At 50.4% G+C, this 14,975-nt stretch overlaps 1 protein-coding gene across 9 annotated transcripts in view; it reads left to right on the forward strand.

Annotated features, from left to right (window-relative positions):
* MVB12B (multivesicular body subunit 12B) overlaps positions 1-14,975 on the forward strand; it is a 228,186-nt gene that overhangs the window by 144,403 nt on the left and 68,808 nt on the right. For all 9 annotated transcript variants that reach the window (XR_004262372.1, XM_032257265.1, XM_032257266.1 and 6 more), the window contains exon 8: positions 13,820-13,875. Coding sequence is in view for 8 of the 9 variants with exons in the window: in XM_032257265.1 (XP_032113156.1) it covers positions 13,820-13,875 (56 nt within the window). In the remaining variant the exon portion in view is untranslated. The remainder of the gene's footprint in view (positions 1-13,819; positions 13,876-14,975) is intronic.

Below are 14,975 nucleotides of genomic sequence, written 5' to 3' on the forward strand. Positions count from 1 at the left end.
TATTGCTAGGGGCACACATACGAGGATAGTGCAATTTGCAGCCATTTTTGGTGTCTCCCACTGCAGACCGCACCAAAGAAGTCTTTCGGCCCTGACAGGTGCCAGTTGTTAAGGAGGAAAAAAGGATCGTATTGTTTCATTTACTTGCATATACTTTAGAGCACTTTCTATGGTACCCTAGAGATAGAAACTTTATAATTAAGTAACTCTGGTGTTTGCGATCATTTCTATTACAAATTGGATATCAGCCCTGGGATAAACCTATAATAATAACCTTGTGTATGCCACTCACTTTTGTGGGAATCAGATTTTTTTTTTTTTTTTTGAGACAGGGTCTAGGTCTGTTGCCCAGGCTGGAGTACAGTGGTGCTATCTCAGCTCACTGCAACCTCCACCTCCCGGGTTCAAGCAATCTTCCTGCCTCAGCCTCCGAAGTAGCTGGGACCACAGGGGTGCACCACCATGCCCAACTAATTTTTGGATTTTTTTTTTTTATTAGAGACGAGGTTTCACCATGTCTCCCAGGCTGGTCTCAAACTCCTGAGCTCAGGTGATCTGCCACCTGGGCCTCCCAAAGCGCTGAGATTACAAGTGTGAGCCACCGCACCCAGCCAGAAATGAGATTTGATTGAAGTAATTTAAACTGAACATCACCTTTTCTGGGGCTGTAATGTGAGGACCCTCCCGGGTGCTATAGATCTTATCCTTAACTTCAGCATCCTGTACCTTGTGTAATATCCCTTGTTGACACTTTCTCATGGTGAGATCTGTTATGCATTTTGGCAGGAATCCTCCTGAAGCCATCGAGAGTCTCACTCTCAGTGCATCTTGTCGGGAGGCCCCCGGTGCTGGAGTGAAGTTAGCTTCCGTCACCTGGTGAAGGTGCTGTGGCAGGCTTCTTCACTTTCGTGGGGAATACAGTAGGCCTATGTGAATACTTTGTTCCTCATCAGAGTTTCACCTGCCACTTTTAGCATCCATTGATCTTTATAATTCTGCCATTTCTCCAGTAGATAAGGAAGAGCTTTCCGTTATCCTCAGCCGGTTTCTTTCCTTATATTTGTATGGACTAGGGTATTCTTACTCATTCTCGTCATTTTTATTTTGATGCTCAAATGGATTCATATTTAGCCCATGGGAAACCCTTTAGGCTGGCTCTCAAGCTCTTCCGCTGTGTCCCCATGATTCTTCGAGAACCTCCTTACTTTTTGGAACAACAAGATGTTCCTGGCTTTCTCCCTTCCTGCCCAGCACTGAATCAGCCACTTCTCTAAAGAGCTCCCGTCTCTTTTAGAGGAAATGCTAGAAAGCAGAGTTGGGTGTGAGGAGTGCCCACTGCCTCTGAGCTGTCATTGACTCAGCAGAGAGAAATGTATGTACACATATAAGTGTATATATATAAGTGTACGCACACACATACATAGATGTGCACTTATGTATCTGTCTACAACTACATATTAAAACCAAGTTTATAATGATACCTCTGATTTTAATCCAGTATCACAGAGTACATTCCGATCTTCTTCCCGTTGTTTTTGCCAGCTTCTCTTCCTCCACGTAAGCACTGAACTAAGTTAACATTCCTCAGCTCTGTCCCGGGCCTGCCTCTCTTCTCACTGTGTTTTCTTCCAGAATATTTCATCTTCTCTCATGGCCTCCATTATCAGCATGCAGGTTATTCTACACTCAGCCTCACATCCCCGCCCACCAGGCCTCATTTCTGGATCTCCACCCGGCAGTCCTCACCCACCCATCTCGCGTTCTTGGTCACGACATTCTAGCCAGTGTTGACCAGTTGCCTCGCGTTGGCTGTCTCCCAAGCCGCTCAAACCTGACACATGCTCTGCAGCCCCCACCAGTTCATCTATGCCGCTTTTCCACTGGCCCCCGTGCCCCTGCCAGTACCTGGCCTTTCATTCTCCCAACTGTTGAGGCCAGGATCCTGGAGTCACCCTTGATTCCGCCTTGCCCTCTGCAGCCAGTGGCCAGGCCTCTTGATTCTTCCATCTAAATGTCTTCCAATGCAGATATGTTACCACTAGCTCCACACCTGGGGGTGGATGTGCTGCTCAGCCTGGGGGGCAGGTGTGCTTAGCAGTCACGGCCATGCCTGCCCCAGCCTGTCAGGCCCTTGCTGTCAGTTACCACTCCGCCCCGGTGGCTGTAGATGACTGCCTGTTTTAGAGCCTGCCTCCCTCCTGACAATGTGGTCGCTGCTGGTGGTAACGTGGCAGCATTGGACCCTGGTTCTGCTTTTTATTCTGCATCTACAAAGCTCCTTTGGTCTCGAGCTCACTGAGGAGTTTCTGTGTTTGTCACTGCAGGCAGCAGGTGTGTGCACTGACCCAGTGGCCCCTCAACCACCAGGACACCTTTGTACTCACGTGGACAGGCATCACTGAGTTGAGTTTTATCTTTACCTTGAGCAAAATGCAGTTGGTCTCTGCCCGAAGCCATTAAATATTTATAAAGTTAAAAAACGTTTCTTTAATGTCTCTGAGCCTCTCTTTTCTAAACTGTAGAAGAAAGAAAATAACAATACCTGGATTGCTATGATGTTTAAATGAGATAAAAACATAAAGCCCTAGGTACAAACTAACTGCCCAGGACCTGTTCACCACCAGTGTTAGTATTACTGTTATTCTGTACAGGGGAAAATACCCTTTCGCAGTAGACCCCTTTCTGCCTGCTTTCACATGAAAACCAGAGTGCAGCCATATTACATTACATAACCCAGGGGCTGTGAGACCCGATCCGAAGACATTTGGAAGGACAAAAGCAATGTTTGCCCAGCAGTAACCCATCGGGTTCCCCAGACTGTGGCTCTCCCTGGCAGCTGCTGTCTCTGGTGTTGCAAGTCAAGCTCGACTAGGAAGCAAGATCCAAGCTTCTGAGGCTCAGTGAGAATGTTCTTGTTGTTGTGTGTTGAGTTTCTCATGGGTGTGGAATGTGGGGCAGCTGCCTTCCCTCTGTGCTCCCGTAGCTTTCAGAGAACCGCCCTGGACCTGGATGAGGTTCTGCAGCCCATACTGGGCCCTGGAGGGATGGACTATCCTGAAGGAGGAGGTGGGCAGGCTGGTGGCTCTAGATTCCTCCCAGGACACTGGAGATGCAGAGGGATGAAGCAAGCCCCTTGATTATAGTCTTCTGTGTAGAAACGGAGAGCCTGGAGGGAGGCTGTGTGTGTGTGTGTGTGTGTGTGTGTGTGTGTGTGTGTGTCCGCACGCTTATGCCAAATAGAACCTCAGAGAATGTTCGTTTGTGTTGTGAGGCACCTCAGGCTTAGGGACCCAGTGAGTTACTCCTTGGCAAACACCGCTTCCGTCCCTCCAAACGTCTTTGGATCGAGTCTCACAGCCCCTGGATTACGTAATTTAATATGGCTGCACGTATGTTCTTATGTGAAAGCAGGTAGAAGGGGTCAACTGTGAAAGTATATTTTCCTCTGTACAGCAGTAATACTAACGCTAATACGAACAGCTAACAGTCACTGAGCAGTTACTTTGTACCTAGGGCTTTATGTGTTTATCTTGTTTGAATGTCATTGCAGTCCAGGTACTATTATTTTCTCTCTTCTACAGCTGAGGAAAGAGAGGCTCAGAGAGATTAAACACTTGCCTTAAATTACAGAACTAGTCAGAGGTAGGGCCTGTTCTGAACTCATTTCCTGCAGAAACAGTCAGCTGCTTTCCACACAAAACGGCAGCCATGCCCCCATTTTCTGAGTGGCTGCTGTGGTCGGGCTGTTCTTTCCCGTTGCTATCTGGTCCCTCGGCGGTGCCGCGGAGTGGGTACGATTATCCTCGTCTGACAGACGAAAATCTGACTTGGAGGTTAAGTGACTTGCCCAAAGCCACACGGCTAACAAGCGCAGGGCCCGGCTCGGCACTCACACGTGTCCGACTCCGGTGCCTGTGCCCCTTCCTCCCGAGCTGCCTCTCACGCAGGGGCTGATAAATCACTCCTTTTGGCTTATGAATAACATGGCAAAACAAATTGCTTTGGGGATCTAGAAGGAAGTTGTTGGCCCTGTGTAAACTCAATTGGAATGTCACTGAGCAGACAGCTCTGGAGGCGTCTACAAATATCTTCCAAGGAATATCCCCAAAGTGAAATCACCAAGAAAGCACAACAGGCTCCGTGTTTTGGTTTGCAAATGAGTGTTGAGAAATGGCCTTGAGATCTTGAGTTGCTGGCATTTTTCCCATCACAAATTGTAAAGGACTTTTGAAACACCACAGGAAAGGGGAAAGAAAGGCTTGGGGTTGCTGATTATTTACAGATCCAAGCCCCGAGCAGGTACACAGAACTAAAGGCCTCCCACCACTCCAATTGCATTGAATTTTATTCTGAAAATGACTGCCTGCCAGTAAGCCACACTGTTCACCATCATCTTTGCAAGTACTTCGAGGTCCTATTACCCAAGTTCACTTAACACCACTCGACAACTTTAAGCAGATAACAATTGACATGCTGGTATCGGAGTCTCTTTTTTATTTTTATTTTTACATTTTTACCACATGACTTTCTGACTCTCTTTATCAAGCATGTTGAAATCAATCCATGTGTTGACTGGAGCATTTCCTTATCCCTTCAGCACATTGACACGTTGGGGAGGGACAAGGATTGGCAGCTCTGAGCAACTAGGTGTTCCAGGGTGGTGGGTGGTCCTGAGTCCGGAGCCCTTGGGAGTTGGTCAGTGGTGGGTTTCTGTTGAGCCTGCAGAAGTCTGAGGCGTGTGTTTGGAGGGGAGGACGAAGGGGTGGCTCTGGAGGACTGTCTTGGCAGGTAAAATTATAGTTCCCCTACGAAGGGAGGATGCAGGAGCTGTAATCCCATCTCGTTGCCAGGCAAAGTTCCTACAGATTCATGGCAGAGCTGTCTGTGCAAGCAGCAATCCAATTTTATGTCCAAACAAATGCAGCATGCAGATTGGACTGACTGCTTCTCCAAGAATAGCAAAGACAGGCATTCAGGTCAGCTGGCAAAAAAAAAAAAAAAAAAAAAAAACAACCCACCACCCCTTTTCCCTTCTTTAAAATAGGGGGTGGGATTAATACAGTAGCAGATTAGAGCTTTATTTGTTTAAACCTTGCGGAATCTGTAAGCATTCACAATCCCCTTGACTTGTAGTGCCTGATTGTAAAAAGAACAGTTGAATGAGCTGATTGTTTTCTGGTTTTTTTCTTTAATGTATTTTACAAACACTCTGGTGACAGGCCTGACACGCTGATTTCTATGTACTCGCACTTCAGTGTGGGATTACAGCATTAATAACAGAGTTCCATGCATCATGCCATTTTTAAGCATGATCGTTATGATAAAGGGCATATACTTAATTACAGGCCTGCTTAATTACAGCTCTGTTGAAGCTCGTTTGTTTAGGAGAATGCTAATTGTGCCACGGAGCCTGAGGCACATCCTTGCTTTCATCTGCTGGAGGTAGCTCGATGCTGTGGATCAGCATTTTGTTAAAACTGCCACCAAAAATGATAAAAATTTAAAAAAAAAAAAAACTAGAAGAAGAAGAAAGCACTGGCCTGGTACTGAAAGGAAACCTGCCCAGCAGCACATGGCTTTTGGTGAGAGCAGAAGCCAGGGTTAGCTGACCAGCCCTCCTTCCTCAGCGGGCGCTTTACCTTCTGTTGTCTTATTTCATTTTTCTTCACCCTCACTGCAGCCTGCTGAGAGAGCTGTAGTATTATGCCCACCTTACAGACAGGGCAAGTAAGGCTCAGAGAGGCGGGGTGGCCTGTGCGCAGCCACACATATGCACCTGCAGAGCTACGGTGAAAACCCAGGTCTGCCAAGCTCCAAGCCCCTCCTTCCCTGCCACAGCCCGCCATAGCCCCAGTGCACGTTACACTCTGGGTTTGACTCCTAGCTCCAGCCCAGCCTCATAACTCCTCTAAGCCTTGCAAGTGGTTATTAGCTCATTCTTGCATTACTATAAAGAAATACCTGAGGCTGGGTAATTTATAAGAAAAGAAGTTTAATTGACTCATGGTTCTGCAGGCTGCACAGGAAACATGGCAGCATCTGCTTCCGGGGAGACCTCAGGAAGCTTCCAGTCATGGTGGAGGCAAATCCAGGACAGGCTCCTCACATGGCCAGAGCAGGAACAAGAGAGGGAAAGAGGGGAAGGTGCCATGCACCTTTAAACAACCAGATATCACGAGAACTCACTCACTGTCACAAGGACAGCACCAAGGGGATGCTGTTGAACCATCCACAAGAAATCCTCTCCCCCATGATCCAGTCATCACCCCTCAGGCCCCTCCTCCGATACCGGAGATTACAGCCGAACATGAGATTTGGGTGTGGACACAGAGTCAAACCACATCAGGTGGTAATGTTGAAGCTTGAATTATTTGATGCATATTCGAATCCTTGTGTGTGGCAGTAAGCATGGGTTTTCTTTCCTTTTCTATTCTGTAGAACTGGGCTAGGGGAGAATTTCTTTACCCTCCAGATTTGTTGGTGGTCGGAGGCTTTGTCATGGCCCCCGCATGGTTTGTTAGGGGTTGAAGGGGGCTTTATCATGTCCTTTTTCTCCCAAGGAAAGGTCAGGTACTGTCCCTGCGTCTGGGTTGTGACTGTAGACTGGTCAGGCAGTGTTGGCAGGAGAAGCCCCATCCCAGCCCTTAGGCTGCGTGGAAGGGACAGGTCAGGGGTGAAAGGGTTCACCCTGAACATGTGTCTCTGTCTTCAGCTCTTCACACAGCATGTCACTCTGCATGGTACTCAGAAATAGACTAAATACTGGAACACCACAGTCTCTCTGCTCTGAAAGAATAGCAAAGACAAAACGCTGGTTTCAGCAAGGGAAAAAGAAAGGAAGGAAGTAAATGTGGCTCCCCAGGAGAAGCCAGCACAGAGATGATTCATGAACATTCTTTTGGAATGCATGAAGCATGCATGCCGTTGATTTTAAGAATTATGTTTAGCAAACCTCTAGATATTTTAAAATATGAAAAGGCTGCCCAGATGAGAGGAGACATGGATGTTATGGAATTAAGAGGGGATTTAGTGGTCCCACAGATCAGCTTTCTACCCAACACACAAAACCCTTCCTTAGCTCCCCAGCAAGTCGCTGTCTGTGTCTAGCCCCTTATGCTGTGACCACCACGAAAACATGTGCAGACATTTGATTTTGTTCACCTCAAGGCTTCTCTTATCTGAACCCCCACTTTGGCTGCAGTTCTTATGTGCTGGACACCATCCCAGTCTCTGGGGGTGCTGGGCAGGGTGTGCTAGGATGAACAGAAATGGACAGGATTGAGCAGAAATTGACAGGATTGTGCCTTCCTGGGCCATTGAACGTGATGGCTGCTCCTCCTTCCCTTGTGTTGTCTGGCCTCAGATTCCCTCATCACCCTGGCCTCCTGGAAAGCCCCAAGGATGGCCTCTGGGAAGGTAGTCCTGGCTCTGAGTGCCCCATTCAAGATCCAAGCAGACCAAGGTGAATGACCCCCTGCCCGGGCACTGGGACTGTGGCACTGTAACCTTATGATGCTTTTATTTTTATTTATTTTTTTTTTTTGAGACGGAGTCTTGCTCTGTCACCAGGCTGGAGTGCAGTGGCGCAACCTAGGCTCACTGCAACCTCTGCCTCCTGGGTTCAAGCAATTTTTCTGCCTCAGCCTCCCAAGTAGCTGGGACCAGAGGCGTGTGCCACCATGCCTGGCTAATTTTTGTATTTTTAGTAGAGACGGGGTTTCACCATGTTGGCCAGGATGGTCTCAATCTCTTGACCTCGTGATCCACCCACCTCGGCCTCCCAAAGTGCTGGGATTACAGGTGTGAGCCACCATGCCCGGATGATGCTTTTAAATAGTCAGATCACGTTACTGACTTACTCAACTACAGCCGCCTTCTTTCCTGTCTCCGCCTCTTCCTGTCTTCCTGTCTCCGCCTCTTCCTGTCTTCCTGTCTCCACGTCTCTTTCATTCCATCCTACACAGTTGGGTGTTTGGGCCTACACTGTGGAACTCTTCCTGGGTCTCTCGTGAACTCCTTCCATTACATTTGGCCCATGATGGCAACTTTTTGAGACCTGATTGGTTTTCACTCTGTTATCTAGTGTATAGACTGCCCACCTCGGCTTCCCGTCAGGAGTGCATTAGATGTGCATACCATGTGTGCTTTTGTTTGAGTCATTGATCATGCCCTGGGCATCCTTCACGGGGGTCGTTCAATGTTAGCATCAGTCTCTTAATCAGCTTCTTGAATGTGTAGTTCAACCAGTTATGGACTCTGCTAACCTCCACAGTAGCCAGCAGTATTTATCCAGCTTGTCTACATGGATAACATGAGAAATTTTGTCAGATGCTTTGTTGAAATCCATATTCTTTCAGCCTGCCTTCATCTTTGCTATACTAGATTTTCTAAAGTGGGATTTGGCAGGCAGATGATCTGCTTAGCAGAGTCTCGCTGGTCCTGGTGGCACTTGCTTCCCTTTGGAACCTCCCTGTGCTGGTGCGAGAGCCCTACTCCTCTTGACCCAGCTCCCACTGCAAGCTTCAGCCCATGGGATCCTATCACCTCCTCTCTTTCCTCTGACTTTGTTAAAATATGTTTTCTAGGCCAGTTGTGCTGGCTCACACCTGTAATCCCAACACTTTGGGAAGTTGAGGTAGGAAGGTCGCTTGAGGCCCGAAGTTCAAGACCAGCCTGGACAGCATAATGAGACCCTCATCTCTACAAAAAATGAAAGTCTGTTTTCTTGAAGAACACAGGGAGCATCTGACTACGCCCCTCCTTCTGTCGCGAACTCACTGACAGTGGTGGTCTGTCCTGTTGTTTTGACCCAACAGCTCTCCTTGCAGTCAGGATTAGATCCGAGCCGGTCTCCTCATCTCCTCTGCCGCTGGCCCAGTCAGGAGCATGTGGGCTGAGCGGGGAGTGAGGCCGCCAGAGTCCTGAGGGCCCCCTTGCTGCTGCCTCTTGCTCCTCAGGCATTTCAGGAATGGTCTTCCTTTCCTCCCAGTGACTGCCATGGGCATCCCGCAGTGATCTCACTTCTCACCTTTGCCTCCTCACTATGGTGTTACCACTGGGCCTGCCTGAGGGCCAGAAGGTGCCCTCACCCAGACATCTTGACGCCTTCACATGGGCCAGGTTGGCCATGGGCCCCACCAACTCCCAGGGTGCCCCAGAAGGTCTGGGAGGGCAGGTGTGGAGAGGGCCTGCAGACAAACCCAGAGTGCCTCAGAGGGACTTCAGGGCCCACTGGGAGACAGGGTGAGCACCCTGGCCACTCCCTGCTGTCTCTCAGTGGCTAAGGGAGGGCCTCATCCTAATCATATGTGGGTGTGTGTATGCATATATACATGTATACACATATAATGGAAATATATAATTTATATCTTATATACAAAATATAAATCTACAATCTATGTAAAAGCATATTTTTACATAATATATGTGATATATATATTTGTGTGTTAGGCTGTTCTTAAGTTGTTATAAAGGAGTACCTGAGACTGGGTCATTGATAAAGAACAGAGATTTAATTGGCTCTTGGCCCACGGTTCTGCAGGCTGTGCAGGAAGCATGGCACTGGCATCTGCTTCTCAGGAGGCCCCAGGAAGCTTCCAATCATGGTGGAAGGGGAAGGGGGAGCAGGTGGATCACATGGCCAGAGCAGGAGTGAGAGCGAGGGCGGGGGGAGGAGCCACACACTTAACCAGATCTCGTGAGAATCACTCACTACCACGAGAACAGCACCAAGCCATGAGGGATTCGCTCCCATGACCCTGACACCTCCCACAGGTCCCATCTCCAACACTGGGGATTACATTTCAACATGAGACTTGTCAGGAACATATATCTAAACTATGTATATATATTTACAAAAACGCTATTATTGTTGATATGTTTTACAAATGTATCATCCATTTTCATACTGCTATGAAGAAATACCCAAGACTGCATAATTTATAAAGAAAAAGAGGTATAATGGACTCACATGGCTGGGAAGACTTCACAATCATGGCAGAAGGCAAAGGAGGAGCAAAGGCATGTCTTACATGGCAGCAGGCAAGAGAGCGTGTGCAGGGGAACTGCCCTTTAGAAAACCATCAGATCTCCTGAGACTTACTATCATGAGAATAGCATGGCAAAAAACCCACCCCCATGATTCAGTTACCTCCCACTGGGCCCCTCCCACAACTTGTGGGGATTATAGGAGCTACAATTCAAGATGATATTTGGGTGGGGACACAGCCAAATCCCATCAACAAGTTACTTTTTTCTCCTCAATTTGTATTTAAAGCCCTCAACTCAGAGCAGCCAGACTGGGCAAACCCATTCTTCCTCATCTCCTCTGCTGACTAGTGAGGCAGGAGCAGAGCATGACAGGAGGCCCAGCTACTGCGGTCAGAAAGCCAGGCTTACCGGACCACCTGTGTTTCTAGATCCTTCTCTTTCAAAGACACGACCGTCAGTTTGAAGGAGAAACACGTTCCCTTGTGGGAGCAGAGAGAAACTGCTTAATGGGTGAGGGGTTTGGCTTTGGAGCAATGGAAATGTTTTGGAACTAGGTGGAGGTGGTGATCGCACACCATTGTGAATGTTCTAAACGCCTCTGAATTGTTCACTTTAAAATGGTTAATTTTATATGAATTTTTAAAAACACTTCCCTCCCTGCTTAGATCTTCCCGGTTCCTAGAAGTGATTCCGGGGCTTCTTCCACCCATGGCTTTCATCTCCAGCAGCAGCAGGTGGGAGTCGCGGTGAGCAGGGTCCCCAGGTCCTGAGAGAGGGTAGGCTCGTGCCCCAGGCTGGAGCCCCCTACCCAGTTCCACAGCAGCCCTTCCTGTCCAGCACAGCCCATGAGCCCCTGCCAGGCCCTGCCCCTGGTCTGAGAACCTGAGATGCAGAGGTGACTCGGACATGGAAAGGAGACACAGGCCTGGTCAGATCCCAGGGAGGGCCTCAGGGAAGTTGTGCTGCAGGAGAGGCGCTCAGAAGACTGGGAAGGACAGCCAGGGCGCAAGCATAGGGGGAGAAAGGGGATGGGCAGGACAGAAAGAGGGTCAGGTGCAAGGGGCAGGGCCTTCAATGCCAGTCAAGACCCTGTCTTGGAAATCCTGACCTTCTCTGTCCTTTGGAGGCACAGGCAGTACTGACAGCGTCTGACCAGGGAGGCCTCTCATGGGCAGAGCCCCCCTTCCCCTCTGCTGTCCCCAGTACTTCCCAGCTCCCTCAGTTCTTAGTGTCATCAGGTCTGTGCACATCACCGTCCCACCTTTTAAACACATAGGTTCCCTAGACATACGGTGACATGTAGGTAGAAACAACTGTCACCAGTGAGAGGCAGTTCTTCACCCCCAAATACTAATAAGGTCTTTAAAACATCAGAGGCAGAAAGCCTGGGGGGTGACTGGCACGTGCGTTCTGCAGGGGAATAAGGAAGCAGTGGTCTCCAGCTTGCTGGTGTGTGCAGAGGCTCAGCTCGCTGAGAAACTCCCCCAGCGTTCGGACCTGTGCTTGTGAGCACTCACGATTTCCAGGGCCTGTGCGCAGTGCCTGGGTGTGCAGGGAAGACTGCTGTGGACCCTGCTGTCTGTCTAGCAGGCAAGAGAAGCTGTGGAAGAGGTGGGTGTGTGTAGAGAGCGGGAATTGAGGACCGTGACAGGGGGAAACAGTGGGCTTCAGGACTTCAGTGGGGAGGTGAAGTAGCCTGTACTATCTAGAGCTTTGGGGTCACTACCTGTGTGACCCCAGCAAGCACTGACTTCTCAGAGCCTCTGCTTCCCAGTCTCTAAAATGATCAGAAGTGTTAGGAGTTCCTGGCCCCTCTCAGCAGCAGCGGGAAGGGCAAGGAAGTCGGGTAGCGTGTGGGGGCAGCGTCGGGCAGGCGGTGATGGAGGCTGGTACACTTCTTCCTGGATATCGGTGGGACTGGGCTCGGCCCCTCTCTAGAAGGCTTTGTGGCTCTTCGAGGCTCCTTTATTCACGGCTGAACTTTTTCATCTGTGAAGCAGCACACTTGCGTAGGTGCTCAGAGTTCACGCACAGGTCCGAATGCATGATACACTGAATGAGATTGTTTGGGGCTTTTCCCGTGCCCCGCTTTCTGAGGAAGTGTCGCCCTGTTAGGGCCCTTTGTCCAGTCTCTTCCCGCAGCTCACAGCAGGTTGCCGGCACCACCTGAGATGGAGAAGGCCTCTGACCAGGAGTCTCTGAGTCCAGCAGCCACACTGGACAGCGGCCCTTCCAAGCAAGCAGGGCTCAGGGAGGGCAGCGGCTGTAGTCAGCTGTGCCGTTTCTTCTTCATGCTGACCTAAGAATGTTTCGTTTCTTTCCTTCCCTAAAATAAGGTGTGAACATAGCTTTGTTAGGTTTTATTTCTGTATGAACACAGCAGGAGCCGTTCGTCTTCTCCTGCTGACTGGGGAGGATCTGTCCCAGGTTCCTTTTCCTCCTCTCATGTCCTTTCCCCCTGCTTTGCTGCTTTCCGCTTCTGCTACTCTCCTTTGTTAGGACTGAAAAAAAAAAAATGACCACTTAGGTTCCAGAGAAGTCATTCCAGGAGACAATTGGGGGAGCAAAGATTGTCGCTCCCGGAAGCCCACTCACCAAGGCTTCTACTCTGCTCACTCCGTTCTCCCTGAAACCAGAGTAGAAGGGTACCTCAGGGTACAGCCACCCCTGACTACGGGGCTCCCCGTCCCTGCACCACAACCAGGTCCTGCACTGCTGTGGCCAAATTGGGCCCCTGTGGGTTCCCAACTCCACCCAGCCCTGAGGAAGCAGCCAGCACTGTCTGCCCGCCACTGTCCCAGCAGCTGCGTGGCCACCGCATTGGCACTGAAAGTGCCTGCATCATGCCTCGTCCAGTGTGACCTGATCCTTGGCATGGCAGGATTTCCAGTCCTGGTGTGGCACCAGAGTCCTCCTCTCTGAGGTTATAATTCGTAGAGGAGCACTCACTCATAGAGGCACACCCTGGGTCATTTTTGTGTGCTTTTGACAGCGATGCCCTGGGGCAGGGTGGAGGGAGGGGCGGCTACAGAAAAGAAACCGTGCCTCAGAACCACGGCCCTGGACCCCTGGTTTTTCCATTCACTCCATCCTGTTCCATGCTCTTTCTCTCACATCCTGTTAAAATTGAGTGCACTGGTGAGCCTGGAGTAAGCCCTCGACGCCCTGGGTCTGAGTGACTGAGAGTGACAGTGACTGTCGCCCCCACCTGCCAAGCACCCACTCTGTGCAGCGCCGGCCCGGTGCCCCACACACTCCACTTCCGATGCGCAGGCACCCTGGCGTGTAGGCGGCGCCGCCTTTGTCAGTGTAACTTCAGTTGCTCATCTGCAGTCACCAGCTGGGATTCAAACCCAGCCAGTCTGACTCCTGAACTCCTCTTTCCTCCCACTCAGACTTTCCCACCTTAGAGAATGTCTAATGCACGTGCTCACTGCTTCATCTCCGCACAGCCTGTCCCTGCCAGCTCTGTGTCACCTTCATTCGGCTGCCAGCCCCTGGTGACTTCCCAGTTACAGATCAGAGAGCAGACTCCAGGGTGGAGAGTGGGGGTTCTAGACCAGCCCCTCTCAGCTCCTAGAGCTCTTGTCTACACAACTGCCTGGTGCTCAGGGTGTGATGAGGCACCTGCCTCTCTCAGTAGGTTGTGTGTCCCGGCAGCAGGGGTGTGACCTGTCCTCTCCCATAGCTCCCGCACACCTGTGCTGGGTGTCACCTGGCTCCGTCCTGTGACACATTCATATTCTCTGTGTCGATGTCTTCAGTTGCTGGACATCTAAATGCCATCCTCAATACCTTTAATGCCATCCTTTTTTTTCTTCCTTCACAGCAATGGATGGTGTGCCTTTCATGATTTCAGAGAAGTTTTCTTGTGTTCCAGAAAGTGTAAGTTTTATGCATGATTGCCCTTCCCCTTTGCCACCCTCAGCTTGAGGTCCCTGCATCCTGATTTACATGGCACGCAGGGCTGTTCTGGCGGCACTCATGCTCCCTCCCCGGAATCTTGTCAGCCTGCATGTCCTCTCTCCTGCTGGAAGCTGAACCCCACAGCCCCGTGACAGTGACTCCCGAGGTTGGGGGTGGGCCATGTGCATCTCTGGCCCTATCAGCCAGCACCCCATGTAGTAGATGTTTCAGAAATGAAGAAAGCAACAGCTGAGGGATGGGAAAGGAGCAGGAGGCTGTCAGACAAGCTCAGGAGGCTGTGGAGCCGAGCCTTTTCCCTGCCGCATGTGATTAACTCGACCTGAGCTTCCCTGTTTGTGAATGTTCTTTGTCTCCCAAGTCCAGCTTAGTATATTTTGTTCTTATTTGAGGATGACAGTTTCCTGTCGAAAGGAGGCTTCCTTATTTTCCCATTGTCATGGCTGCATCCCGCCCTCTGACATGGGGGCGCCATGCACATGTGGTGCCTCTAGCCATGGTCTCCTGCCCACATCAGGCAGCGTGGACCTCACCCTCCACATCCACACTCTCAGGCAGGCCAGGCCCACGCCATCTTTTTGTCAGAGGGACCGAGTGAGCTGGCTGGGACCGTGAGGGGCGCCCATCCTGCTTGGCAGTGGGGTCTCTGTACCAGGCCACAGGCTCTGCCTGGCACTGCTAGGGTCAGCCCTCCGATGGCGCCAGCCCCCAAGGTGGCAGTGGCCCCCTCCCAGCCCTGCAGGCTTGGCCCACGCTGGCTCAGAAAACCCGTTTCTGGTTTTGATCCTTTCTGCAGAAGTTGGCCTTGAGCAGCTAATAAACGTGAAGGCCCCAGCTTGGGCACAGCTAAAGAATCCTTCAGTGTTTTTCTTGGATCCAGCTTAAAAACCACCCGGCTTGCGATTTGACCTGCTCTGTAGTTTCCATTTTCGTGAAATAGAATAGGCCTCCTCTGAACCCTTCTGGTAAGCAGCTTAATCTTGAAAAATGCTTGTGACGTGCGGAGCTCCAGGAACTTCAGCCGACTCCACGGGGCCGCGTTGCCATGGCGACGCTGGCGC

This window comes from Sapajus apella, unplaced genomic scaffold (genome assembly GCF_009761245.1).
Source record: "Sapajus apella isolate SASKATOON/1434 unplaced genomic scaffold, GSC_monkey_1.0 scaffold97, whole genome shotgun sequence".
Lineage (NCBI taxonomy): Eukaryota > Metazoa > Chordata > Mammalia > Primates > Cebidae > Sapajus > Sapajus apella.